Raw genomic sequence first — 27,361 nt, 5'->3', positions numbered from 1 at the left:
CACATTTAAATTTTTTTATAACTTTAATTAAATAAACTAAAAGAGAATAAAGAAAACCTAAAACTAAAAAAAGTAAAAATAAATCCATCATCCTCCTACATCATCCTCCTAAATCATCCACGATGTACCGACGACCATCAAATCCCCAATCATCCATTACCCTCCCCAGGAACAAATAGCACCCCACTCTCCCTTTCAATTATGGTACTACCACACCTCCATCATCTCCTCCTTTTCCTCATAAAAGAACAACGACGAGAACCCAGATTTTAAAATCATAGAATACCCAATTCTAGTTGGAATAAATCGCTTTGGAGCAATCTGCCTCTGTATTGGAAAACTCCCCCAGTGTTTCTCTCTTCCTTTCCCTTTAGTTTCTCTCTCTTTCCAAAGGAGATGCCGGCAAGAAGGTGTCAAAGGTTTTTGTTTTTGATGGGAGTGGGAGGAGGTTCTGGTGCGTTCAGGGTAGTGGCAATTAAGGAAGCATGAAGTTTTTTTTTGTTTTTTTTTATTTTTAAATATTAATATTATTGTTTAAAAAATTAGACATTAGTTATTTTAGGAATAATGGTGGGCGGAGAAATAATATTTTAATTTTTTTAATTTTTATGATGGGTGAAATTAGGATAATGGGGTGGGTCTATCATCACTCTAGATTATTTAAGCTGAATCTTAAAAATTAACTGCAAACACATTAGTTAGGCACAATACCTTAGTGAACGAGACATTAAGTCATGTGCTTTGTGATAGAATAATATATTTCTCATTTAATTGCACTTTCGTTCTCTAAATCTAGTTCTTTTACAGATCAATACCTTAATGAACGAGACATTAAGTCTATAATTATACCAAAAGATTTCACACCTATGCAGTGTGAAATCCCGTTCCTGCATTTCACTATTGTAATCCACGTATTTCGTATGGGCGGGATTTAGTATTTTCATGAATTTAAATTAATTCTAGATTTTAATTACCTAATTACAAAGTTTGAATTTTTGGAAAATAATTGTTATATCTGTAGACCTTCGAGGGTCACCCTTAATGTTTTTAATTGGGCTTGACCTCACAAGCGCTTAAGCGAAGGCCATATGTGAATCGGATTGAGAAAGGAACTTTACGGAAGTTTTAGAAGTTTCTTCAAAAAAAAAAAGGAAACCAATCAGGAAAAAGAAAATGAGGGAAAAAAAAGAAAGGGGAGTTGCAAGAGCGACAGGAGAAAAGAGGGGGAGAGGGGGAAGAAGGAGGAACAGGAGGAACAAGGAGGGAGGGGGACGAATCAGAAGAGGAGAGAGGTGAGGGTGACCAATGAAAAAGCAAAGAAAGGAAAGAAATGAGAGAGGTGCAGGGCACCCATCCTCGGCGACCCGTAGGGATTTCCGGCCAACTTCCACCATTTTTCAGGCGATTTTTGCACAGTTTTCACTTGACATCAACATGGTGTCATCCTAGCTTCCATTCCCACCTAAGTTTGGTGGTCATTGGTCGTGATTTCATGATGAAAGTTCATGTCGGGCCATGGGGACCACTGTGGTGAATCCGCTATTCCTGAAACAATTTGGTGCAATTTTTATCACCAAAATACTTCCCTTGAACCTAGGAACCATGCCCAGTCAATTGTTGAGACCTTGGGTTCGATTTGGTGGTGATTTGAAGAACACCCTTTATAGGGTTTCCGACGGGTTTTAACGAAATTGGAGCTCTTCTTGGACAAATTGGCCTTATTCACAGGTATGAAAGTTGCTCCCCTCACTGAGATATACTTGCCTGTAAATTTTGGTAATTTTTAAAAATAGTTGAATTTTTCCGGCAAGTCGGGGCGGCGGCCTGGCAAGTGGGTTGAAGACGTCCTTTTAAGTTCAAATAAATTCCTTGATTTCATAATTGATATCCGTATGACGTAATTTGATTGTTTGGACTTAGTTTCATTACGATACCTTACTTGGTCTATTTGTGCATCATAGAAACTTACGGATCGGGAATCCGACATACGGATCTTCCCTAATTGGATTTCTAAGTTGGTAAAATAAATTGTTGACCGCCACTTAATTCTAGTAATTGGTGAAGATCTGACCGTCGGATTGCGATGGGAATTTAGTATGTTATTCTAGAAGCATAATGTGGACTTTGGGAAGTTACGGATCCGAAATCCATTGTGTGGATCTTCCGGACTGAATTGTGTAGAATTGTGGACCCTACCTTTGACCGAGAGTTGACTTTTGGTCAACATGTCTCGAAACGTTCCCAATACTGAAATTAGTACTACGGGAGACTTAAGTGAAGTCTAGTGGACCTATATTGGTTGGAGAGTGACTTGAATATTGTGATATGGTTATTACCTTAATTTCTTATATCAATATCATTTGTAAACGTGCGTTGGACTTATAAATATGATTTCTATTGTAATGTGATTTTTCATATATTTAGCCATAGACTTATGTTTATTAAACATGATTTGGCTTGTGTATTGATGATAATGGTGATATATGGATGTTTAATTATTTCTAGTAATGTGAAGGTTAAGTATGATAAATTTATGGCTATGCGATCTTAGAATCCTATTTGAAATATTCTGTAGAACTTATATGCTTGTGTGATATATTAGTTGGTGGCCATGATAAGTTGATGGTATAGGAGACTACGTTGTAATTCATAGGGATTAGTGTGATGTATAGAAATGTGAGGGACTTTAATATATGTGATATTGGTGATTACCCTATTTTCCTAATTGTTATCCTATGTGGATATGACTTGGTTTTATAAATATGTTTTCTATTGAATTGTTATTTTTAATGCTTAGCCATTGATTTAAGTTTATGAAATGAGATTTGACATGCGTATATTGAAATATGGTTTGATTGGTTTGATTGGCATGTTGTGATGAAATGTGAGAACTAGTGGTAGACTGTTAACCCGTGGTGATGGGGATTTGTTGCTTCGTTATGATTTCATCTTCTGCTTCGTTGATTCGTTCTAAATTTAGTATTTGTGCCTTATTTCCTTGGTTGAGCTTTTGTAAATTAAGTAATTTGTACTTGTCTCATTTCTTTGAGCCATTGTATATATGGTTGTTGGCCTTCCGCAATTCCGTTGAGTGATGGTTCGGAATCGTATCCAGTCGGATTCCGTTGAGTGATGTGTGAACATGAAAATTTCTTGAAAGGAAAGAAACAAGAACAATGTGCACAAAATAATATTTGTATTTGATGATTTTGGGTTACAATCTCTCTTAAATTTGATCATCTGATTCGATCTAAGGATGAACGTTCTTCAAGGGCCGTGGGCTTGATCTTGAAGGTGGATTTGAGCGGATCTTCAAGGAGCCGTTGGGGCTTGATCTTGAGGATGAGTGTTTCTTCAAGGGCCGTTGAGGCTTGATCTTGAATAACGGTGATGAACGGATCTTTAAGGGGCTTTTGGGCTTGATCTTTGAAGAACAGTGATGAACGGATCTTCAAGGGCTTTTGGGGTTTGATCTTGAATTGGTGGAAGTTCTTCAAGGGCCTTTGGGGCTTGATCTTAAATTGGTGGAAGTTCTTCAAAGGGGCCGTTGGGGTTGATCTTGAAGGTGGATGATTGTTGATCCAAGGGTCGTCGGGGCTTGATCTTGGAAGAACGATGAACGAAGAACGAAGAACGAAGAAGGCTTTCTTTATTTTTTGGGATGAACGGATGATGAACGATGAACACTTTCTTCAAGGGCCGTCGGGGCTTGATCTTGAATTGGTGGAAGTTCTTCAAGGGCCTTTGGGGCTTGATCTTGAAGGTGGAAGTTCTTCAAAGGGGCAGTCGGGGCTTGATCTTGAAGGTGGATGATTGTTGATCCAAGGGCCGTCGGGGCTTGATCTTGGAAGAACGATGAACGAAGAAGGCTTTCTTGATTCTTCGGGAACCTGGATGCTTGAGAGCTTTGGAGCTTCAAAGCTTGAGAGCTTTGGAGCTTCAAAGCTTCAGAGCTTCAAGGTGTAATATCAATTGGTCCAATGAAATGAATGAAATTGGCTTCTATTTATATAATTTTCCAAGGCCTAATTTTGAATATAATATTCCAGATGAAATAAGTCGTTTCTGCCAGGTGTTGACACGTGTCCTGTTTGATGACTTTTCCGATGATTCTCGATTTTTTGTTTAGACACACGCTACGTGTAAAATTTATGTAATACATGAGCGTTGAAACTTTGATTTATCGGTCAATATTTATTTACCGAAATTTCGATGTCTACATGATGGTCCGGAATCCTTTATACGCCGCGATTTCGTTGAGTGATGTTCCGGAATCGTATTTGATTTGGGTTTCATTTAGTTGTTGTTATACATTGTACTACACAATTCCGTTGAGTGATGGTCCAGAATCGTATCCACTTGGATTCTGTTGAGTGATGGTCCGGAATCCCTTTCTTCGGAGAAGTAGGTTTGATTTAATTGTGTCACTTTAGCCTTCATTTGAGTTTATTCCGAATAATGGGTTTGAGAATATTATGAATTGAAGTATAAAAGCGGTTGTACGTCTGTGGGATTCCATCGAGATTTTCTACGATTCAATTATAATTTCATAGTTTATGAATTTAGAAGATATGAGAATGAATGTTATTATTTTGACCATATTAGTTAATTAATGTGGCTAGAGGATGGTTTTGTGCGTTGTCGGTTCTTAAATATGATTTATGTTGTGAATTGAGATATCATGTTGAGTCATAGTGATTTATATGAAGGATGGAAGGGAAATCTTGATTTTTTCATGTGGGTTTGTTATGTTACCTTGAGTCCAGGAATTTTATGCTTGTCAAGTTCTATTGATTGATGTGATAATTGGATGGTGTTTGAACGCTTATGAGTGGATGAATGACGAGATGACTAAAAATTATTATTGTACTTTGTTAAATGTTCCTTGACGTGCTAAATGATTGAATTGTAGTATTATGTTGAGACATAGTGGTCTATGTGTTGAATGTTCGATTGAAGTGGAATAATGAACTACGAATGACTTGATCCCTATTGAGGGTACGTAGGCAGTCTAACGAGGAGGTTAGATGTAGCCATAAAATATACAAAAATTTCTATGAGATTTGGATCTTGAATTATGCTATATACATATCTAGGAGGCGGGGTAGGTTGAGATATGGGTATTTGGTAACGTCATGTGTCGATCCTGGACGTATGTCGGGATCGGGGCGTGACATGTAGTGTGCAAGTTGAGAATCAAGTCCCTCATTTAGTCTTCATTTATACCAAACTATTAGTCTGTTAATCCACTTATAAACTTGTACACATTTTTAGTATAAGAGTTATAAAAGCTTGCAATATTAAAAGACCTATAGCCTTACTATTTTATGAAAGTCGACAATCGCTCATTTTAATCGCACTTTGAAGATATTGCAGGAAATTACACACCCATTAGTGTGTTTATCATGTAATTATAATCTTGTACGACTGACAGACAATCCATTTAGAACAAGAATTATAAAAGGTTTAAGATTTGATAATATTTTTTTACGAATTTGCAAAATCGTCTAAAAATCGTGAGTGTTAGCCCACGTTTTTTTGTGTGACAAATGCAAATTTTGAATTTTTCAAGGGCATTAAGAAAATCTTTATAGGGCATCTGAAAGTGTTTCTACCAATTATTGAGCTACAAATGTATTTCTAATAGAATATTTTAACCCAAACCCAAAAAATAATTAAAAAGACAGTATTGAGGTCCAACATTGCCTAAACGGGGTATATACTCAAGAATATCAACCAAAACTCTTATATTAATCTTAGAAACATCACACTGAGGCAAAGATGAAAACTAATAGATTTAATGATGATTTGCGTACGAATTTGCAAAACCGAAGAAAAACAGTGAGCAACCACATTTTTTGTGAGAAATGCAAATCCTTAGTCTTCACAAAATATTTTTCGTTAGCATTAGGACAATATATTTATAAAGCATTTGGAAAGAGTTTTACCAATTATTGAGCCACAAATTTAGTTTTAATAGAATATTTAAGCCGAAATGTAACATTCCACATCGTCCGGGGGCAGTGGCGAAGCCAGGATTTTCAGAGGGAAGGGGCGAAATTCAAAAGAGTGTAAGGTTCAATCGAAGCAGTTACTTTCACATTAGATAGTACAAAGTTTTGACTCAATATTCATAGCAGAAAATAGTTTATCCACCCAAGCGGTTGTAAGCAATAATATCTAAGCCAATGTAAGAAACTTAAATTGGCTAGGATTAGATCCTAAAAAATGTTAGGTCCTAATCAAACAGCGGACTGAGACCTAGCAGCTAGGTGCCTAGACGATATCTAGGCGGGAGCCTAGATAGATTTAAATTATCGTAAAATAAGCATTAAACAATATTTACATTGTTTTTAAAAGTAATACAATATTTATAAAGAATGTGAGAGTTTAAGATAAATGTGATGGGATTCTTAAAAGACAAAATAAAAATACATACAAGACTAAAAAATAAAAGGAAAACTAAAGAAATGTCCAAAAAAACTTCATTTTTAATGAAAAGCCATTTTTAAAGATATAGTGAATAATACCAGGGAAATGTATAAATGTGATTTTTAGTTAAAAGTAAACAGTAACAGGAGTTTTTTTTTTTGTTAAAACTCCCAAAAATAAAACCACAAATACTTGTTATCTTGTTAACCAAGCACCCACCTTTAAAACACCTGTCCTTTAAAACTCTTCCCAAACACTTGTTATCTTGTTCACCAAACACCCAACTTTATCTTCAACCCACATCCAAACACCCATCTTCTTCCTTGCTTTTCTCCCAGACCCGACACCCCCAACTGCTTGTCGTCAATCTCACCCCCACACCTCCTCCATCAACCTCTCCTCCGTCCATCGCAACCGCATCTCCTTCCCCGTCGATCCCACTCCCACCCTCTCCTTCGTCGTCCCCACCGTAATCCCTTCTTCGACTTTCTTCCGGACCTCTGTTAATCTCCTCCACCATAAATTCTGACGAAAGCAGAGGGGCCGAACCAGCGCTCCTAGGCCTTTTTCCGGCGAGGGGAGGGGCGGGCGCCACTCCTCGCCCTCACGTAGCTTCGCCAGTGTCCGGGGGAGTGGATCATGTAAGCCTTATATGTATATTCCCAACTCTACCTAGTACGAAGCCTTTTGAGAGCTCACTAGCTTCGGGTTCCATTGGAACTCCGAAGTTAAGCGAGTTCGCGCGAGAGCAATCCCATGATGGGTGACCCATGGGAAGTTCTCGTGTGAGTTCCTAGAAACAAACCATGAGGGCATGGTCGGGACCCAAAACGACCAATATCGTGCTACGGTAGAGTCGTGCTTGGGATGTGGTGGGGGCCAGGGCAAGATGTGACACGAAACCTAAAAAATAAATGAAAAAAAATTGTAGTGAAGCCCAACTCTTTGCCTTAACAAGGGTCTATACTCAAGTATCGATGGAAAGTTATAAATTAATTTTAAGTGCCTCATTGTAAGGTGAATGTGAAAACAAATGGACTTAATGAAGATTTTTATACAAATTTACAAAATTGACAAACCACATTTTTTTTTGTGAAAAATGCAAATGTTTCATTTTCGTAAAAAAAAATCCATGACGTTAAGAAAAACTTAACAAGATATTTGAAAGTGGTTTTACCAGTTATTAAAGCCACAAATGTATTTATAGTAGAATATTTAAACCGAAACTTAAAAAATATGTGAAAAAAATTGTAATGAGGCCCAAAACGTTTCTCAAACAATGTTTCACTAGGGCTGGAAAAAAATACCAAAAATCCCGAACCATACCGAAACCATACCGAAACCAAACCGAAAAAATACCGAACCAAAAATCCCGAAAATTTTAGTACCGAAACCGAACCGATCCCGAATTGTTCGGTATGGGATCGGTATTACAATTTGAAATTTTCGGTATTCCCGATCCCGAACCGAACTTTATTAATATTATATTAGGTATATTATATATATATATGTGTGTGTGCATGTGTCTGTGTGTGTGTGTTGGCAATATTATATTAGGTATATTATAGGTATATTATATATATGTGTCTGTGTGTGTGTTGGCAATATTATATTAGGTATATTATATATATATATGTGTCTGTGTGCGTCAGTGTGTGTGTGTTGGAATGTGTGTGTGTATGTATATGCGTCAGTGTGTGTGTGTGTATATATGTATATGTGTCGGTGTGTGTGTATATGTATATGTGTCAGTGTGTGTGTGGTGTGGTGCTGACAAATGTTGCTTCAAGCACATGGGAAGGGATGGGTCACGCAAGGCTTTGCTTTCTGAAGACAGAGCCGTCTCTCTCTCTTCCCTATTTTCTGTCTCATCAGTTATCTCTCTACCTAATCCTTTATCCCTCTCATTTTTTCTGTCTCATCTCTCTCGTATTCTCTCTCTCTCTCTCTCTCTCTCTCTCTCTCTCTCTCTCTCTCTATACAACCCAGAAATCACCTAACCTTTCCTTCCACCCAATCCAAAACCAAGCCAAACATCCCTACTCATTCTCTCTCATTTCATTTCGCCTCTCATCTGCCTTCACTTCACTCAGTCTCAGACTCTCCCTCTCTTTCTCGGATTTGAAGCTTAGCAGCCACCCACCGTCTAGCAATCTGACTCCGACGAACTATCTCCACTCCGGCCACCACCACACCTCATGGCTTCATCCCCACCTCCGGTTCTCTCCAGTGATTCTCTGTGTGTGTGGGATTTCGAATTGAGGTTAGGGTTTTGAATTGGGGCTTAGGGTTTCGAATTGGGGGCTCGGGTCAGGAGGAGGTCCCTCTCTTCACTCTGCCTCTTTCTCGACCATAAATCTTTCACTGATTCACTATCACTATGTCTCTGATTTCAATTTGGATTTTTAATGCAGGTTCGGATGATTTCAATATTAATCTAAGACGATTTGGATTCTGATGATGTTCGGTTTCGGGAAATTCCGAAATACCGAAAATATTTCGGGAATCCCGAAATTTGGGAATCCCGAAATTTCGGTTCGGGATCGGTCATGAGATTTACGTCCCGAAAATTTTCGGTTCGGGATTTGATATGCCATTTTTGGTTCGGTATCCCATACCGAACCAGCCCTATGTTTCACCCTCAAGAAATATCAACATAAAGTTTTACGTTAGTCTTCAGAACCGAGTCATCTAGATATAGGTCTTATCAAACCAAGTCAATCAAATGATACAAAACTTTTAATTGCTAAAAAAAGACTCCACGCTCAGCTTACACGCACAGAAGAGACGTTGATGGAAAATGCGCACCCATCAATGTGTTCGATTTTGTAATTATAGTCATGTACAAGTTAGAAAGTCTTATTTTATGATATAAAAAGTCCTTATTTATCTTATATGAGCTTTGGATTTTATTTTTTTTATTTTGTAATGTGAATTACATCTACAAGTTGCAGAATTGGCAGAAGAGTTATACAAAGAAATCAAACCGATCAGCTAATTTAACAAATATTGCGCCACACCAATGAGATCAGCCGTGTTCATATCAATGAAAGAGATGGGAAACTCATTTGTCGAAGTTAATATTAATTAAAGACCATAACTTGAGCTAGCTTGTGCTTAATTTCTTACAAATAGGATAGCAGGTTTGAACTAAGCATCACATTCACAGCAAACAAATTAGATCATCAAGAGAGAATAAAAAAGAGAGAGCATCCCAATCCCAACTACACTACGATATGGCTCCACCTGTACTACCAAGCCCTTTAGAACCCCATGAACGAAGAATTCATAGTAATTCTAAGAAGGAAATTTTGCATAAAATAAAACTAAAGAAGAAGAACCAAATCAAATCCTCCCTGCCGCTGCTGCCCTCTCTACTTCACGCCAGCAGAAAAATCCCCCTCTTCCGCTGCTACCCTCTCTGCTTTTATCTGCGCCCAAGTCTTCCAAAAAATAGGAATTCCAGTCAATTTGAAATTCTTTCCGAAGATATCTCCACCGCCTATTGGTCTTCAACCTAATGCCTACTATCATCTCCAAGTTGAAGCAATACATGACACGAAGTCTCCAAAAGGTCTCAAAGCAAGTTCTAGAGATGCATCACATATAAGATTGCACACATGAAAAGAACAAAAGTGTATGAAAAATGCATACACTACATTTAGGCACAAAAGCTCACATGGGTGCGGGTTTTATTCAAGTTAAGCATGCTCAACTTAGTAAAATTTACATAATATCTACCAAAGGTTATTGTGCATCAAACACATCATGCTAGAATCATGTTATAAAGTGAATAAAGCTAAAACCCCATATGTTACCACACTTTTCTGATTCAAGTTATACAAGTTATTAACTCAATTTCGTCATGGAAATTTGGAAAGCGACTCAAAGGAAAAGGGAAAAGAGAAAGAAACATACAAAGAAATATTTTTAGGTTTTTTTTTTTAATTTTTTTTTTGTTATTTGTTTTTTCTTTTCAACTTTTAAAAACACCAAACTAAAATATCCTACCCCTAAACTTGAACCCAAAATTGTCCTCAATGTTAAAAAATATGGAATCGAACATGTAATTAGGACATAAAGCGGTATGGAATAGGAGTATAAAACAAAGAAAACAAAAGAAAAAGAAAAAAGTCAGGGAACTTCCTTGTTTGTAAATGTAGCTCTTTTTAGCAAATCATCCAGTGGATATGAATGGTGCACAAATGATATGGTCTCAGAGCATGCTTGCTGTTGTGGAAAAATTTGGGGATGGCAACAATAACCATCTTAATCTCATCCAAACTGCAAGCAAACATGCTGCAGTACACCACTTTGTTCGAATTTCCTTTCTCAAATTGGAATAGAGAGCCAAACCTGCAAACAGAACAAACACCAACGAGCAAATAAGCAGCAGCAGCGAAGCAATCTAATGGAAAAACTAACAAAAAATAAAACTTAAAGAAAGAAAACTAAGGAAAAGAAATTGGGTTGCCTCCCAATAGCGCTAAGTTTACTGTCTTCAGCCAGACACTGCTTTGTTCTAGTCGTTCTTGTACGCACGAACTGCAGGATGAATACTTTCAACGTGATCGGCACCAGATTGAAGGCCATGAGCAGGATACAAGTTGAATTTAGCCTTCATATCCCCAAAATACAAAGTTAAAACTCCAGTGTCACTTTGAATATTAGCCTTTGCAGTAGCTAGAATGGGACGTCCAAGAATAATCAGAATTTCAGTAGATGAATAACGCACAGGCCTTGTATCAAGAACAATAAAGTCCATCAAATAATAAAATTTGTCAATTTGCATCAACATATCTTCACTAGCACCACATGACTTCTTTACAGATCCATCGGCAAATTCCAATGTAATTGGGCTTCGTTTCAGTTCCCCAAGACCCAATTCCACATAAACTGAATATGGCATTAAATTCACGCTTGCTCCATGATCAACCAATACTTCTTCGAATTTATGACTCCCAATGACACAAGATAGTGTAGGAATTCCAGAGTCCTAAAGCTTTGATGGATTTTTCCATAGATAGATATCACTCAACTTTTTGGTAAGAAAAACCTTTTCTTTGCCATTCAACTTGCGCTTATGTGAAAAAAGACCCGTGAGAAATTTGGCATAGGAAGGGATTTGCCTGATAGCCTCAAGTAGTGGAATATTGATGTGGACCTTTTTCATGAGCTTTTTAGCCAATTGTCCCCAAGCAGTGATGGAATTGGCAGGTAATGAATGCAACCACTTTTTGGCATCTCTTTTTAAAGAAAAAGGGAATAAAAGCAATTTAATCTCATCGGCACTAAGTCCCCTAATGTGCTGCATTTTACATATGTCGAAGAACTCTTAAATGTGTGCATAAGGATCTTCTTTTAGAGATTCTCCATTGAAGTGAGGAAGCATATTGAGCAACTAAGGAGATAACATACAAGTTCCATCAATATTTAGTTGGAATGCAATGCACGAGGGCTGATCCAAATCCTGAGGGTCAAAAGAATCCTTCATCGGCCTTCTAACGAGCACAGTTTCCTAATCTTGCTCAGCCATCTCTGATTCTTTTTCAGAAATTGGTGTTTGAGCACCTCTCCTTGAGATAAATGTTTCCGTTGCTGGTTTTGTAGCGTCTGCTCAAGTTCGTGATCAATAAGAATAAGTGCTAGATTGAGTGATCGATCTCCTTGCATCTACCATAATAGAACAAAACTAAGCAGTACCTAAAAAAACCAAACAAAACTTAAGAAGGAAGAACACATGGAAGAAAGGATAGAAAAAAAAATTATTAACAAATAAAATTATAAACAAACTATGATAAGCAACAATTAAAGTTTAAATTGGAAAAAACAATCCCCGGCAACAACACCAAAAACTTGATGTGAATTTAAACTAACCTAATAAATAGATTAATTCAAACCAAATTTACTCGCAAGTGCACGAATCAGTTGTAGTGGAAAAACGGGCGTACGTTGGATACGCTTTGGAACTTAAGCAAATAAACACATATAATACGTTAATAAGACATTAAAAATGAGATGTCAAAAGGTCAAATGCTTATTTGGTGTTAAATTACTCAATTTGGAGTGTATTTGCACTGTTTTAAGCATTCGTGGTTTAAAACAAGCGTGCGTTGGATACGCTTTGGAACTTAAGCAAATAAACACATATAATATGTTAATAAGACGTTACGAATGTGTACTCAGAAGATCAAATGCTTATTTGGCGTCAAAAGTACACTATTTGGAGTGTATTTACACTGTTTTAAGCATTCGTGGTATAAAACAATCGTGCGTTGGATACTCTTTGGAATTTAAGCAAATAAACGCATATAATATGCTAATAAGACGTTATGAATGTGTTCTCATAAGATCAAATGCTTATTTGGTGTTAAAAGTACACTATTTGGAGCGTATTTGCACTGTTTTAAGCAATCTTGGTATAAAACAAGTGTACGTCGGATACGCTTTGGAACTTAAGAAAATAAACACATAAAATTCGTTAAGAAGACGTTAAGAATGAGTTCTCAAAAGATAAAATGCTTCTTTGGTGTCAAAAGTACACTATGTGGAGTGTATTTGGACTGTTTTAAGCATTCGTGGTATAAAATGAGCGTACGTTGGATACGCTTTGGAACTTTAGCAAATAAACACATATAATACGTTAAGAAGACATTAAGAATGAGTTCTCAAAAGGTCATTTGGCATTAAAATTACACCATTTGGAGGGTATTTGCACTGTTTTATGCATTCGTGGTATAAAACAAGAGTGCGTTGGATACGTGATGCGAAAATAACTTAACACACAAATTAAACCCTCTTGTTGTCAATTGTAGTAAAGAATGTAAGTAGGGATCGTTCTAGGCCGGGGATTAGGAGGGATTGCTAAAACACTTGAAACTAACTTAAATATGTGAAAACAAACTTAAAAGCATGAAATTAAACTTACAAGACTCAAAACAAAGTCACAAGACTCAAAATAGATTATAGAGACTCAAAACTGCCTAAAAACAACTCTAAGGCAGTTTCTGCCACTAACACAAAGTTTGGACGAAAATTGATTTTATCTTGACTTAAAACACTTAAAAACACAATCTAAAACAAGTACTAACTAATATGACTTAATAAAATAAAGGGGATTTTGGTTTTGGACGAAAATAAGGAAAACAAAGCAAGAACAATTTAAACAGATTCTTAGACAAATTTAGGTGAATTGATGGGTGATGGGTTAAACTATGGATGATGGGCTAGCTAGAGGGTACTTCTCCACACATGACATACTTGCACATAAACCAATTTTTCAGTTGTTCTTTCGTTCAATCATGAAACTGAACACCCCATGTTAATTAAGTCCGCTTAAATTAACCTTCAAGTTCTCCTTAAGTTATTGAATTGGAAGGGAAAACGCATACAACAATTCAAGCACTCTTCAAAAGTCCTTTACGTGAACAACACAATAAAAATACAATCAAAGATCATTAAGCATCATGAAAACTATAAGTATTGACGAGGCATTCGTTGCTATGATGAGCATGAAACTCCTGCCAATAATTCATTTAACACGATCGTTTATAAGCGACCTCCACTACTTGTGAATATAAATTTGTAACTATTAGATGAAACTCCTTTATACTCTAGCATCATATTCATGTATGCAAACTAAGTGTGCACTCTTAATAAACATACACGAATAAGTTATCAATCAAGCAGTTAAACAAATTGAATTCACAACTTATGAAATCACAACTGAAGGTAATCAAATCATATTGCAAGTATGAACATGGTTTCGAATCCCCCCCCCCCTTGCTAAGGGGGGTTTAGTTCCTCATACTTACAAAGCAAAGATAAAACAATTTAGACATTGAAAACAAAAGAAAGAAAACACCTAAACGCTCCAATGATCCAAGTTGGACAGCATGCACGTCCAAGCACTTTCTTTCCCTTCTTTTGCTACGGCACAAGGTGTTGGTGAGTGTTTGAAGATTTGGTTGTATGGAGGAATGGATGTGAAGATGAATAGATGTGTTTGGATGAAAGTTGTATTGGATTGGGGATGAATTATCAAGCAAAAATTGAATGTAATGGCTGCCACACACACTTCCTTTTATAAAGGAAGTGCACGGCATGGAGGGATGGATGGTGGTGTGAGCAATGATTCAAAGGTGAAAGTGAAGTAATGATGCAAAGCATGGGGGGTGAAATGGAGTGGTGTTGTAGCTATGAATGCAAGTGGGGAACATGAATGATTGTGCACATGGTAGATAAAGGAAAGGGAGGTGGAATGGTGCAAAAATGAGTCATAGGTGCAGGTGAATTCATGATGCACGGCATGGGCAAGGAAAGTGGAGGAGTGGTGCATCAATGAGTGCATGTAATGGAGGTGAAAGTGAATGAAATTTGATGGGTGAAGGGGACAAGGGATGTGCACCACTTGAGTGCAATGATTAAATGTAATGGTGCATAAAAACAGAAATAATGAAGGGGACAAGGGTGAGTGTTGTGGTAATGAGTGAATGTAGTGGTGTATTTTCTGCCCATGTCGTGCCTTTCCTTTGCCTATGTGTGTGTGTTTCCTTGTTCTTATGGCTGAAAGTATCTCCTTTCTTACATGTGCCATGTCTTTCCATGTGATCTATCCCTCTCTTGCCGTGCATTCTTCCTTCTTTGCATGTGTGTGTTGTCATCTTTGTTTCTCCTTTGCACATGCCGTGTGCTGTCCATGTTTAGATCCCCTTTACATTTGCACACACTTGCTTCAACAATTCAGCCACAAACCACTACACTTTCTCTCCATGTCGTGTGTGTTTCTTTGCATGTGCCTTGTATGATGTTGTCTCCATCACATGGCAACTATGATGTTTATTAGTTGTAGGTCACACACTTGCACACACATATGCTGAATTCTAATCTTCCCAAAACGTCCATCCTCATGTCTCCAAGTGCATGCAATCCATTTCAGCCCAAAATTGCTCCAAAATGCACCAAAATGCACTTTTCTTGCCAACTTTGTTATTAGGACCTACAAACATACGAAAATGGTGTAAAACACTCTTATAAGCAATAACTAACTAAGTAAGTGCAAGAAACATGTTAACTAAGTCGCATAAATATGCTCCTATCAAATTCCCCCACACTTAGCTTTTGCTAGTCCTCGAGCAAAATAAAGAAAACAAAACACAACCTAAACCTTCCAATGTTTGCCTCAGGGATTTCCAACGCACATGACATGTTAAAAATCATTATTCCCACAGATTTTAGTTATCTTCACACTTGAGCACATACTTAATCACAGTCACTACTTACTAGTTCACAATTAACCACTTAAAACAATGTTTTGAATGTAGTAACATGCCTTAGAGAATTTGCTCAATTCCTTGCAAGATACTCTCTATTTTCACACACATTTTCTGACTTCACACCCTACACTAGTTATATGTGAGAAGATTGATGTAAACATGAAAGACTAGTACTCACGTATGTTACAACAAGAAAGCAATTTTCTGGAGTTAATAAGCATGTTTAAATATGATCTCATGAATGAGATGCTACTACTTAGATGCGAGAACCAGTGACACCATATGCTCATACCAATTTCAAACTCCACAAATTGAAACGCACAGCACTCAAGATTGAAGTCAAGGGTTGTAACAGGGTTTGGGGGTAATGGCTAACAAAGAAAGGATAGGGGTAACAAACGTTCTTAAAGCGATAGTAAGCAAAGTAATGAAATCGACACTTGGAATTCACTTTAGAATGCAGAATCAACTTTTAAATACAAAGGGAAGATTCATGCAACACTTAGGGTCGAATTCAATGTTTTTGGACCATTTCTTCAACAAACAACACTTTAAAGCTCTTTTTCACAACTTTTCTTCTTTTCATTCTATTTTCCACAAATTTTTCTTTTTCTTTTTCTTTCCTACCTGTGCCTTATTAAGGATTTTGGCACACACACACAACAAGAATCACTTCCCCCACACTTGTTTTCTGCAAAACATTAATAAAAAGGAATTCATTTTGAGTCATGCTTTACTATGCTTCAAGAACAAGGGTATGGATGGTTCAAATCTAGGCTAGGTGAGGACAGTGTGGGTTAACAAAGAACATAGGCTACACAAGGCTCAACGGGGTTAAACTTAAACATATAATGAAGTAGGATACACGGCAATTTAGCTTTGGTGGTGGTCACTACACAACTTCATCTTGAATATGTGTTATGCAAATCAATAGCATGCTTTGAATGAAATAGGCATGAGTTCCATCTTTTGGATTTTGGGTGATGATTCCTCTACTGCATATTTATTTTGTCAATAATATTTGCATGATCGCACTCTTGATTATGCATAGCACTACACTTTTATGTGTTTTATGTTGTATGAAACTTCTAGCTGCTCTTGTGAAATCCCGTTCCTAGATTTCATTATTATAATCTACGTATTGGTATTATAGAGATTTTATATTATTTTTCGGGAAATTAATTATTTAAAATCCGTAGACCATTCGAGGTCACAATTTATATTGTTGAATAGATATCGAGATCACGAACGCATAGGCGAAAGCCGTTTGCGAGTTCGGATTATAACGGTATAGTTACGGACGTTTGAAGTTGTTGCAAAAAAAAAATGAGAAGAAAAAGCCACGGCAGTGGCTGAAGGAGACAAGAAAAAGGAAAGCCACGAGAGTGGCAAGAAAAAGAGGGAAAAGAAAAAAACAAAAAAAAGAAACAGAGGAGGAAAATGAGGGACCAACGGGGGGAAGAAGGAAAAGAAACAGGGAGGAGAGAAGGAAAAAGGGAGTTGCGAAAGAGAAGGGGGAAAAGAACGTTCTTCCACATTCTTCCTGGCTGTGAGAGGAAAGAAAAAGAAACAGAGAGGAGGTGGCTCTTCCATAGCTGTTGGAAGAAAATCCTTCTTTCTTCAGGCAAAAATCGGAGAGAGGGGAGATAGAGAACGTGATTGTGAAGGAAGGATTCAGAGATTTAAAGGGTAAATTCCTTGTTACTTCATTATCTTGATTTTCGAATTTAACTTTCTTAAGTTGAATTGAAACTGCCATGATATATTGGAGTTCTTAATTCTATTTAGGGTTTCTATCATTCAATGAACTAGTCTAAACATGAATTAGAGTTGGGTATTTCGGATTGGGTGTGTAGATCAAATTTCTTGATCAGGGGTTTGGTTTAAAAGGTCAATTCTTGTTAATTTTGAGTCATGCTAGTTTTGGATATTGTATACATGACTTTTAGACTACCTGGAAGTATTTTGGGATTTGTTATATGAATTGGAAATGGGCTGTTACATAAGCTGGAGAAAATTGATTTCTTTGGCTCATGTTATATATATATGCCATAGACCCATGTTAATTAAATGTGAATTCTATTGAAGTGTTATTTTATTTTTGGTCATTGATCTATTTTCATTAAGTATGATTTGACTTGTGCATTGGAAATATGGTTTGTATTGTATGATTGGATTGAGGTGATGAAATGCGAGGGCTAGTAGTGGACCATTAACCATTGTTATGGGGTTGGTTGCCTTCGAAACATGTTTCAACCCACATGTCATTATTCATCCTTATTCAGTTCAGTCTTTGTACCTTGAGTAACTTGATCCATGTCTTGTTTTATTGATTGGTGTTACACATTCTACTTCGCGATTCCGTTGAGTGATGATCCTGAATTGTATCCTGGTTTGGATTCCGTTGAGTGATGGTCTGGAATCCCTTCTACTCCCCAATTCCATTGAGTGATGGTCTGGAATCCCTTCTACTCCACGATTCCGTTGAGTGATGTTCCAGAATCATATCTAACTTGGGTTTCACTTAGTGGTGGTTATGCAGTGTGCTCCGCGATTTCGTTGAGTGATAGTCCGGAATCATATCCACTTGGATTCCGTTAAGAGCTGGTTCGGAATCCCTCCTACTTTGTGATTCTGTTGAGGGATGGTCTGGGATCATGTTCACCTTGGGTTTTATTGAGTTTGGATCGAGATAGCTTTAGAGATGTAGGCTTCGGCTGAACTGTGTCGCTCTAGCCTTACTTTTCATGGTGTTGTATGAGATTATGATTATGAGTTGTTGTGATTTGTTCCAGACGAACCGTTGGATGTATGGGTGACTCATTCGGAGTTGATAGAGTTCCTTGGTTAAATTTGTGAAATGATATGTTACTGCATTCATTGATTAAACAATTAAATGATAAGATCATGTATCTTTGATTCATGATTAATTAATTGATGTGATTGTGGAATAATGTTGGGTATGATTGAGATTATTATGATTAGAGTAATTGATTAATGTGACTTGAGAATAACATTGTGCTTTGTTGGTTCTTTGATATGTTACATACTATGATTTGCGGTATTATGTGAAACAGAGTGATCTATATGATGGATGAATTGGAAAGTATCTGTGTGAGAATGGGTTACATTACATGCGTGTATGAAAGATGATAATTGTTGTTGACGTAAGGTTGATGTGTAATATGGTGCCTTATAATTTTATGTTAGAAGTATTTTATGAAAAGATTAGAGTTGACGATTGTGGAACTACGAATGGCTTGATTCCTATTGAGGGTACGTAGGCAGTCTAACGAAGATGTTAGATGCAGCCATAAAGTATACGCAAAATTATTATGCATTTGGATCTTGAATTATATTTTGTACATATCCAAAAGGCGGGGTATGTTGAGTTACGGGCATTTAGGGACGTCACGTATCGATCTTGGACGTATGTCGGGATTGGGGCATGATAGCTCTAATGTGATGTGATAATAATTGGATTAACAACGAGGGCATCCGAGGTAATGTGAAATTCCCCTCCTGGATTTCACTATTGTAATTTACGTATTTCGTATTCGCAGGATTTTATAGTATTTTCGTGAATTTAAATTAATTTTATATTTTAATTACTTAATTACAAAGTTTGAATTTTTGAAAATAATCATTTAAAATCCGTAGACCTTTGGAGGTCACACTTAATGTTTTCTAATTGAGCTCGACCCCACGAGCGCATAGGCGAAGGCTGTTCGTCAATCGGGACGAGAAAGGAGACGTTAGAAGTTTCTGAAAAAAATAAAAAAAATTAGAAGCTGCCAAATGACAGCAAGAGCGAGAGGAAGTTAAGGTTGCAGGAGAGAAAAGGAGGGGGAGTGACCAATGGGGGAAGAGAGCAAGAAGGGGAAAGGAGGGAGGAGAGAATGGGGGAATCGGATCCCCTCTTTGACCCATTTTCCTGCGTGACCCAACCCAGTTCGGGTAGCCATTTCTAACAATTTTTCGTCAGTTTTTTGGGCGAACCACGTCAAACAACCTCCTGGGGAAACACTCCATGGCCTCCCCTCTACCCATTCCACCCTAAAATAAATGGAATTTGGCCTTAAAATTGTTAAACCCGCACAATGGGTGTGACAAGGTTCGTGGTGGCGATCTATCAAATCTAAAGGTAACTCCGTCAACCACCACCACCATAAGGCTCCCCACAACCTTAGGAAAAAATCCTAAGCAGTGGAGGAGGAATCGAGGACACCTAAATTCTAGTGTTTCGGTGGATCAAGGGAAATTCCGAGCACTTTCCATCCGAATTGGACTTCAGCTCAGTTATGAAAATTACTCCCCTCATTGAGATCTACCTGCCTATAATATTTGGTATTTTTTTTGAAATAGTTGAATTTTTCGACGGGTCGGGCGCGGCTAGCCACCACGTGCATCGACGCATGGGCCGAGACCCCACCTGACCATCCTAGGCTAAATTTGATACACTGATTCCGTAGATGACATCCGTTAGTGAAGATTCCGTAGATGACATCCTTTAGTGAAATCTCGATATTTTAATATAGTGTCATAGTTGACCGCCTAGTCGGCCGCCACTTGGTTATTATATGAATTGACGATCCGACCGTTGGATCGACACCGAACTTGTTTCCCATCTTGTTTCCTTATTTCACCTTTGTTTTGTTCAGCCCTTCCAAATTGAGTACTTGGTTCTTGTACTGTTTCTTCAAGCCATTGCTATATTCCTTGGACTTCCACTCGGTTCCATTAAGTAATCCGGAACTGGGTTTCCACTGGGGTTCCATTGAGTGATGGTCCAGAATCCCTTCTAACCCGTGATTCCTTTGAGTGATGGTCTGGAATCGTATCCACTTGGATTCCGTTGAGTGATGGTTCGAAATCCCTTCTAATCCGCAATTCCATTGTATGATGGCTCAGAATCATATCCACTTCAATTCCATTAAGTGATGGTCTGAAATCCCTTATAATCCATGATTCCATTAAATGATGGTCCGGGATCGTATCCACTATTATTTCGTTGAGAGTTTCAAAATCCCTTCTACTATGCGATTTCGTAGAGTGGTTCTGAACCCGATGTTGATGGATTTCGTTAAGTGGTCCGAAATTGCATCATTTGACTTGTTTGTTACTTGGATTTGATTTCAGCTTCAGAGATGTAGGCTTCAGCCAAACTATATGGCTCTAACCCTGCATTTCGATGTATTGTATGTGTTGTTGATTGTTGTGATTATTGAATGGTGTTTGGAAGCATATGTGTGTGTGAATGGCAAGATGACTAGAGAATATTATTGTGCTTTGTCGAATGTTCCTTGAGATGTTGCATATCTGAATTGTGGTATTATGTTGAGACATAGTGATTTACGTGATGATTGTTTAAGTGTAGTGAAAGACGAACTATGAATGGCTTGATCCTTGTTTAAGGTATGTAGGCAGTCTAACGTGGAGGTTAGATGCAGCCATAAAGTGTACGAAAAATTATTACGCAGTTGGACTGTGAGTTGTGCCTTGTACATATCTCGGAGGCGGGGTATGTTATAAATACATGTAATGGGTGACGTCACACGTCAATCCTGGACGAATTTCGGGATCGGGGCTTGACAGGTAAAGTGGGAGGGGTCTCCATTGAAGATAAGATGAAAGAAAATTGGTTGAGATGGTTTGGGTACATGAACCGAATATCTACAAATGCTATGGTAGAATAGGCGACTATGAGATAGAGGCTCACGGCAAAAGGGGTGGAGGAAAAGTTAGGAAGACTTGGAAAAAGACTAGGAAATTATATGAAGTATTTCTAGCTGGCGAAAGATTTGGTGCAAACACGATCATTGTGGTGTACATTAGACCCCACTTAATGGCATAAGGCTTGGTTGTTGTTGTGTGTTGCTGTTGTAGTAAGGCCCAAAACATTGCATAAATTGGGGCTTGTACTCAAGAATATTAACGTAAAGCCTTACATTAGTTTTAAAACATCATGGAAAGGTGAAGGTGAAAACAAGTGGATTTAATGATGATTTTTTGCCACTCAGTACTACGGTTTGGTGGTATTCCTCTCCACTTGAAAGTGGGAGGTCTTAGGTTCGAATCTCGTGGATGGCGAATTTGATACCAAATTGGGTTGCCATTTGTGTGGCTTAGCCAAACTCACCCTCCCCTTAATGTAAAAATATCGATGTTCAAATTTTCAAAACCGTATAAAAATCGTGGCTTTTTTTTTTTTGTCTAAAATGCAATTTTATATTTTCCCAAAATATTTTACTGAACATTAATTAAATATTTATAAGACATTTTAAAGTTGTTCTACCAATTATAGAGCCACAAATGCATTTCTAATAAATTATTTAAGTTGAAACCTAAAATTAACTGAAAACATATTAGTTGGGCATAAAAAATTGCTAAAATGGGGTTTCATCTCAAGAAATATTAACCGAAATTATTACACTAATTTTAAAAGCATCCTGGTGAGGATAAGGTTGAAAAAAATATATTTAATAATGATTCTTGTACGAATTTGCAAAATCGCCTAAAATCATGACCAATGTTTTTTATGTTTGCAAATTTTCTATTTTTTTGTGCGCATTAAAAAAATCTTTATAGGGCATCTCAAACTGGTTCTACTAATTTTTGAGTCACAAATTATTTCTAATAGAATATTAAAACCAAAACCCAAAAAATAAGTAAAAAAATAGCAGTGAGGCCGAACATTGCCTAAACGGGGTCTATATTCAAGAGTATCATAAAAAAGTCTTACACTAATTTTAGAAACATCATTGTGAGGCAAAGGTGAAAACTAATAGATTTAATGAAGATTTTTATATGAATTTGCAAAACCGACTAAAAACAGTGAGCAATCACGTTTTTGTGAGAAATGCAGATCTTTTATCTTCCCAAAATATTTTCTGTTAGCATTAAGAGAATATTTGTAATGCATTTGGAAAAGTTTCTACAATTTATTGAGCCACAGATTTAGTTTTAATGGTATATTTAACTCGAAACCTAAAAATTGTAAATGAAAAAAAAAACATTGTAGTGAGGCCCAAATCCTTGCCTTAATGTGGGAAAGTTATTCATTAATTTTAAGTACCTCACAATAAGGCGAATGTGAAAACAAATGGACTAAATGATGATTTCATAAGAATTTGCAAAACCAATAAAATACAATGAGTGTTAACTCTCGTAAAATATTTTCGTGACATTAAGAAAATCTTTACAAGACATTTGGAAGTGGTTTTACCAATAGTTGAGCCACATATGTATTTATAGTAGAATATTTAAGCCGAAACCTAAAAAATAAGTGAAAAAATGTAATGAGGCCCAAAACGTTTCTCAAACGGTGTTTCACCCTCAAGAAATATCAACAGAAACTCTTACATTAGTTTTAAAAACCGAGTCATCTAGATGTAGGCCTTATGACACCAAGTCAATTACTTGTTACAAAACTTTTAATTGCTAACAAAGACTCCACGCCTCTAGCCGTATGCTGTCATGTTACTTAGTACTACGGTCTGGTGGTATATCTCTTCATTTGTAAGTGAAAAGTTTTAGATTCAATTATCGTCAAAGGTGGAGTTGAACCACATTATTGTTGTAAGCCCATTCTAAGATTTAGCCCACTCTTCTACCCCTTAGTGTAGATACAATTGTTTGTTCAAATAAATAAATAAATAAAAGACGACTCCACATCTGCAGCCATGTGCTTTTGAAAGACTAATATATTTCTCATTTGATTGCACTTTCGTTCTCTACATCCAGTTCTTTTAGAGACCAATACCTTAATGAACTAGACATTAAGTCTATAATTATAACTAAAGACTTCACACCTATGTACTGTGCAAGTTGACAATCAAGTCCCTCATTTAGTCTTCATTTATACCCAAACTGTTAGTCTGTTAATCCATTTATATACTTGTACAAATTGTGAGCACAAGAGTTATAAAAGCTTGCAATATTAAAAGACCGATACCCACACTACTTTATGAAAGTCGACAGTCGCTCATTTTAATCGCACTTTGAAGATATTGCAGGAAATTACACACTCATCAGTGTGTTTATCATGTGATTATAATCTTGTACGATTGACAGACAGTCCATTTAGAACAAGAATTATAAAGGCTTAAGATTTGATACTATTGGTGTAAAACTTGCAAGCGCACAAGATAGTCGTAATATAGCGTGTTGCAAGTCCAAGTATCGTTCTCACGAGGATTCTAATTAAATCTCCAATTTGATAAACCAAACCAAATCTAATAATATTAATGACACACAACCCCAAACAACGAACTAGACTCGATCTTAATTAATAAATCAATCAAGGATGTGAAGAATTTGTTGTGATGATTTTATAAACGAACAAAAACAGAACCTTAAGTAAAAACTGAAATTAAAGAAAAAAAAACGTTGTGTTGTAAGGCAAGTGATGAAAATCTAGGGATTCGGAATCAACCACAAGCAATCTAGTTTAGGTTGCAATGCATTCAATGGATCTTTCGATTGTTTAGATGATAATTCCCATATCTAAGTCCTTGTCAGGCACATTAGACCATAGTTTTCCTTAAGTGAATGATTCTCTCCTAGTTCAGGTAGAGGTCGTATATCCTAACATGCAGTCGATCCTGGTTAAGGTATAAATTTAACAAGTAGGACTCTTTACAGTCTAGAAAAGAAGGGAACCAAGCAAACCATTATTCTTTGTCAAGCAATAATGTAATTTACCACAGTTAACCACAAGAAGCTAATTGAATTATATTGCTAGTTCAGCCTCAAATTCATCTTCCAATCTTACTAGATGCAAAGTCCTAAGGTGATCAATCAAAGAACTCATACAAAGAGTAACAATTCAAACAGTGATTAAACATTCATCTGAAAGAATCTAGAAATCCAATGAATAACATTAAAAACCATATGCATCCATGCTAGGGCATCATCCTAACCCTAGAAAAAGAGTTTAGTTACTCATAAAATAAGAAAACATAATTAAAAATATTAAGAACATGAAAAACTTAGGAAAGATGGAAAGCGGCTGCTGCTCTTCTTTTTGCTCCTTCTTGCGACCCCCCTAAAGCACGTTCCCAAAAACCCCCTTTATATGGTAGACAAGTCCTAACATAATTAGGTCTTGTGATATCCTTTGTATTGCATAACTGAATGATGTGGCAAGTAAACTTCCCAAATAATTACTTCAAACCCATTCGAAATAGGATTAAAGTCAGCTCAGCACGTTCTATCTTGGGCTTTGGACTTCGACTGAATTATGACTCGAAAAACCCAACAGACTTTGCAATTTCCGCATGGACTCGGCTGACCGACGTCTTGTATGAAAACCTTCATAACATCGTCTAGAAAACTCGAAATCACAGTCCGTAGAATTCCTCTGAAAGCTAACATCCATATCTTTCCAATGGTATAAGGCTCAACAGCTGGTTCCTTCTGAGGAAGTACAGTTTAATCCGTAAAGTTGACTGATCTGCACAAATAGCTTCTGCTTCCAGCATGCCAACTCATTTTAATCGCAAAAGTACTCATTTTTCTTCTTTCTTCATCTTCACTCTTCAAATCTAAGAAAAACATAAAACTAAGTGAAACAAACTAAATTCACCCAAAAACATAACAAGAATCGAAACTAAAGGGCGTTAAAATGTATGCAATATTGGTCGTATCAAATATTTTTGTACGAATTTGCAAAATCACCTAAAAATCGTTAGTGTTAGCCCATGTTTTTGTGTGTGAAAAATACAAATTTTCTATTTTTCAAGAGCATTAAGAAAATCTTTATAGGGCATCTGAAAGTGGTCTACCAATTATTGAGCCATAAATGTATTTCTAATAGAATACTTTAATCCAAACCCAAAAAATAATATAAAAAAAAACAGTGGTGAGGTCCAACATTGCCTAAACGGAGTATATACTCAAGACTATGAACAAAAACTCTTACATTAATTTTAGAAACATCACACTATCACACTGAGGCAAAGATGAAAACTAATAGATTGAATGATGATTTGTGTACAAATTTGCAAAACTAAGGAAAAATAGCGAGCAACCACATTTTTTGTGAGAAATCCAAATCCTTAATCTTCACAAAATATTTTTCGTTAGCATTAGGTCAATATATTTATAAAGCATTTGGAAGGAGTTTGACCAATTATTGAGCCACAAATTTAGTTTTAATAGAATATTTCAGCCAAAACCTAAAAAATAAAAAAAATAAAACAATTGTTGTGAAGTCCAATTCTTTGCCTTAACAAGGGTCTATACTCAAGTATCGATGGAAAGTTATAAATTTAATTTAAGTGCCTCATGGTAAGGTGAATGTGAAAACAAATGGACTTAATGAAGATTTTTATACAAATTTACAAAACTGACAAACCCCATTTTTTGTGAAAAATGCAAATGTGTTTCAATTTCGTAAAAAAATTTCCGTGACGTCAAGAAAAACTTCACAAGTATTTGAAAGTGGTTTTACCTGTTATTAAATCCACAAATGTATTTTGTAGAATATTTAAGCCGAAACTTAAAAAATAAATGAAAAAAATTGTAATGAGACCCAAAACGATTCTCAAATGATGTTTCACCCTCAAGAAATATCAACATAAGGTTTTACATTAGTCTTCAGAACCAAGTCATCTAGATGTAGGTCTTATCAAACCAAGTCAATTACATGATATAAAACTTTTAATTGCTAAAAAAGACTCCACGCTCAGTTTAAACGCACAGAACAGATGTTGATGGAAAATGCTCACCCATCAATGTGTTTGATCTTGTCACTATAGTCTTGTAAACAAGTTAGAAAGTCTTATTTTATGATATAAAAAGTCTTTATTTATCTTACATTAGTTTTGGATTTTATTTTTTTTTAATTTTGTAATGGGAATTAAGTCTACAAGTTGCAGAATTGGCAGAAGAGTTACACAAAGAAATCAACCCGAACAGCAAATTTAACAAATAATATTGCGCCATACCAATGAGATCAGCCATGTTCATATCAATGAAAGAGATGGGAAACTGATTTGTCGGAATTAATATTAATTAAAGACCATAACTTGAACTAGCTTGTTCTTATTTTCTTATAAATAGGATAGCAGGTTTGAACTAAGCATCACATTCACAGCAAGCAAATTAGATCATCAACAGACAACAAAAAAGAGAGACCATCCCAATCCCAACTACACTATACGATATGGCTCCACCTGTACTACCAAGCCCTTTTCTGCTGAAAGCAGATATCAACAACAAGTATTTGCGCTATCAACTTGATTCAGAAAGTGACCTTCATGAGATTGTCCAGTTTTCTGAGGACAATGAAAATAGTAGGTTCATAAAGTTCACCACCGAGAAGCCAAATAATGAGGACTATGCTGACAAGAATTACGTGCATATCAAATGCTCCTACAACGGCAACTACTTGAGAAGGGTGGACCAAAACAGGCTATTGGTCCTGGCCGCAGCTGCTGACCGAAACGAAACCAAAGACAATTGGGCTTGCACATTATTCAAGGTCGAGCATGTCGGACCACCTGACAGCAACAACCTAATCACGCGTTGCCGATTACGTCACTTGCAAAGCGACCTCTTAACCAGGCCATTCATTGAAAACAGATTCGAATTACGCCTCAACCAAAAAACACCTGATGCTGGAGGGGTGGATATCTACTCAGTCTCCCAAG

General features: G+C 36.7%; 1 protein-coding gene and 1 long non-coding RNA gene across 2 annotated transcripts; one reads left to right on the top strand and one right to left on the bottom strand.

Annotated features, from left to right (window-relative positions):
* The first annotated feature begins 8,217 nt into the window (after positions 1-8,217).
* On the top strand, positions 8,218-9,326 carry LOC114827243 (uncharacterized). The gene is made up of 2 exons (XR_003776453.2): positions 8,218-8,752; positions 8,847-9,326. It is a non-coding gene; the product is annotated as an uncharacterized lncRNA (long non-coding RNA).
* A 1,628-nt stretch (positions 9,327-10,954) lies between these two features.
* Positions 10,955-11,341, bottom strand: LOC139188417 (uncharacterized). The gene has a single exon (XM_070805749.1). It carries the CDS (start codon positions 11,339-11,341, stop codon positions 10,955-10,957), a length of 387 nt encoding a protein of 128 aa, XP_070661850.1.
* Positions 11,342-27,361: the final 16,020 nt, after the last annotated feature.

This window comes from Malus domestica, chromosome 10 (assembly GCF_042453785.1).
Source record: "Malus domestica chromosome 10, GDT2T_hap1".
Taxonomy (NCBI): domain Eukaryota; kingdom Viridiplantae; phylum Streptophyta; class Magnoliopsida; order Rosales; family Rosaceae; genus Malus; species Malus domestica.
Note: the sequence above shows the minus strand (reverse complement) of the source record. Positions and strands in the feature narration are given on the sequence as shown.